This window comes from Myotis davidii, unplaced genomic scaffold (genome assembly GCF_000327345.1).
Source record: "Myotis davidii unplaced genomic scaffold, ASM32734v1 scaffold43, whole genome shotgun sequence".
Classification (NCBI taxonomy): domain Eukaryota; kingdom Metazoa; phylum Chordata; class Mammalia; order Chiroptera; family Vespertilionidae; genus Myotis; species Myotis davidii.
This window is the reverse complement of record NW_006294590.1, coordinates 1,315,157-1,318,206: the sequence shown is the minus strand read 5'-3', so window position 1 is coordinate 1,318,206 and position 3,050 is coordinate 1,315,157. Positions and strand designations below refer to the sequence as shown.

Here is a 3,050-nt window from a genome sequence, read left to right as displayed (position 1 = left end):
CGTCCGGGGGCTGGGTTTGCGGGGAGATCCGGGGGTGGGGGGACCAGAGAGCTCCCCTCTAAGATGACCCAAAGAAGGGGGCGCAGTGACAGTTTACGTCTTTTATGTGTTTGTATTGACTTCAGAGAGAGGAAGGGAGAGGGAGAGGGAGAAACATCAATGATGAGAATCACGGACCGGCTGCCTCCTGCACGCCCCCTACTGGGGATCGAGCCCGCACCCCGGGCCTGTGCCCTGCCCGGAATCGAACTGGTGACCCGGTTCATTGGTCCACGCTAACCACTGCGCTACGCCGGCCGGGTGACAGTCTTGTTTAACTGGGTTTGGGACAATACCTGGGGTTTCTCTTCCCTAATGTAACAGCGGAGGGGAATTTGGGCAAGAAAGTAAGTCCGTTTGCCCTGATGGCTTCGTTTCTACAAGCTACTTGCCCTCGATTTGTATTTTGAGCCCAGACCCGCCTGCTCAGCTCCAGGCTGCTTGGCGCCCCGTTTGGTAGGAGCGCCTACTCAGTGGCAGGAACCCCTAGATGCTGGAGAGGAGACAAAAAAAAAAAGGAGGCTTAAGAAAAATAAAAAAATCCCTGTCTTAGTGAGGTTAGCGGCTCCTGGTTAGAAAAGACAAACAGGTAAAACCTACAGAATGTGGTGTGGACGTAAGTACCGAGGAGATGATGCAGAGAGGTGATGGTGAGCCGTGACGTTGCATTGGGTGGATGGGGGAGGCTTGCTGAGAGAGAGAGAGAGCATTGAGTCAAGACCTGAAGGTGGCCCGTATGGCTGCGTGGAGATGAAGCTTAAAAATGGGGGCAGTCTGGAGGACTGAGAAGGCTGAGTCTGATGAAGTAAGACTCTGCTGATACAATCCTCCTAAAAATAAAAGGGTTGCAGAGAGCAGCCCTTATTGGAGAATATCACAGGGCTGACTGCACTACCCAACATTCTTTTTTTTTTTTTTAATATATGTTTTTTATTGATTTCAGTCCGCAGGCCGACGCTCTATCCACTGAGCCAAACCGGTTTTGGCTGCACAACATTCTAAAAAAATAAATAAATAAATAAAATGTGGGCAGGGCCCCGGCTGGCGAGGTTGAGCATTGACCTGTGAACCAGGAGGTCATAGTTGGATTCCTAGTTGGGGCACAGGCCCTGGTTGAGGGCTTTGTCCCCAGTGTGGGGTGTGCAGGAGGCAGCCGGTCCATGATTCTCTCTCCCTCTCTTTCCTCTCGGAAATCAATTAAAAACATATTTTTAAAAAATAAATAAATAAGTAGATATGGCACCCACTTGGTACCTCATAATATTATGATGAGAATAGCTTTGATCTCACAGACCCACTGAGAGCAGGCTCCAGTTGCGAGGGACACACTGTTACTCATCCTGTTTCCTCTCCCCCCACCCCCACACTGGGATGGAGGCACCCTGGCTCACAGCAGAGCCCGACCCGTGACACGTGCTGGGTGGATGAGTTGAGTGAAGGCAGGACCGGCTGGGCCCGCACCCCAGGTCCCGTGTGAGCGTTCATGGGGCTCACGTGCAGGGCGGGGGGGCGGGGCTGGGGGAGGTCCCAGAGGAAACCAGCGTTCATGGGGAACCCCGGGTACTGCCAGCATCTGAACTCCCTGGCCCTGGGGCCGTGGGTCACACAAACATGTCTTCTCAGATCGGGACACATTGAAAGGCGTCGACGCCAGCAACGCCCTGGTCCTGCCGGGGAAGAGGAAGCGGAAGACGAAGGCCCCTCCACTGCCGAAGGCGAAGAGGCCTCTGACCAAGAAGGAGCGGAAAGCGCTGCAGAGAATCTTGGAACAGAAGGAGAAAAAGAGCCAGGTACGCCCGCGGCGTGGGGTCTGAACCGGGCCCTCCAGCCTGGAGAGAGACGGGGGGCTGGGGGGGGCCCCAGTCCCATAATGCCGGGTACAGGGAGAGACTGAGAAACCCCGATCTCAAGGCTCCGCCGTTGACTCTCTGTCAAGGTCACCACAAGGGCACTGTGTCTCCAGCAGGGGCCACGCGGGCCTCCCCTTAGCGGCACTGACCGCATTCCCCAGAGCGTGTGTCCCTGTAAAACCCTGCATGGCACTTCCCGCGACCCCCGCCCGCTGTTCTGTTCCTCATTCTTCTCTTTTATCGATGGTGAGAGGTACGTACCGACGCACATAGAAGATACGTATGGTTTCAAGAACGATAAGGCAAAAACTCATGAGTTGCTCACCGGGAGGAGGAAGCCAGTGGGCACAGCCCGCATGTTTGCTGCGGTGACAATGGCGCAGGGAGAGTCTCGTTGCCCCAGACCCCAGACCCCGGAGGGGGGGACACAGCTCACCCATCTGTCGGCTTACAAGCGGACAGTGCAGTTGCCATGTGATCTTCCATTTAAAAAGGCTGTGGGGTGAGGGGTCAGAGGGGAAGAGATGAACCCATGGGCACAGACAATAGCATGGGGAGGGCCAGGTGCGGAGGGGGTCAGTGACGGTTAAAGGGGGGACATCTGTAACACATTCAACAGTAAAGATAAATTTTTAAAAATATAAAAATCGCCCGGCCGGTGTGGCTCAGTACTTGAGCATCAACCTATGAACCAGGAGGTCGCAGTTCGATTCCTGGTCCGGGCGCAGGCCCGGGTTGCAGACTCCATCCCCAGTGGGGGGCGTGCAGGAGGCAGCCGATCGATGTTTCATCGCTGTTTCTATCTGTCTCCTTCTCTCTTCTTTCTCTTTTTTTCCCCTTCCACTCTCTCTAAAATCAGTAAAGAAACATGTTAACAATATATAACTACGTATAAATGAACAGGCTGCAGGCACGCTGACCTCACGTGGAGCGTCACCCCCCTGGGAAGAGGGCCATGGCGCCTCCCCGTGGTGACGCGTGTGTCCGCCCGCAGCGCGCCCAGATGCTGCAGAAACTGAGCGAGGTGCAGGTGTCGGAGGCAGAGATGCGGCTCTACTTCACCACGTCCAAGCTGGGCACCGGGGCCCGCATGTACCACGCCCGAGGGTGAGTGGGCCGCCCCGCGGCAGCCCCTCCCAGTGGCGGGTCCTGCTGGGGCGG

General features: G+C 55.8%; 1 protein-coding gene across 1 annotated transcript in view; it reads left to right on the top strand.

Annotated features, from left to right (window-relative positions):
• The window catches only part of DHX37 (DEAH-box helicase 37), a 14,137-nt gene that overhangs the window by 408 nt on the left and 10,679 nt on the right, over positions 1–3,050 (top strand). The window contains exons 2-3 of the mRNA XM_015567219.1: positions 1,663–1,829; positions 2,884–2,996. Of these exons, the coding sequence (XP_015422705.1) occupies positions 1,663–1,829; positions 2,884–2,996 (280 nt within the window). The remainder of the gene's footprint in view (positions 1–1,662; positions 1,830–2,883; positions 2,997–3,050) is intronic.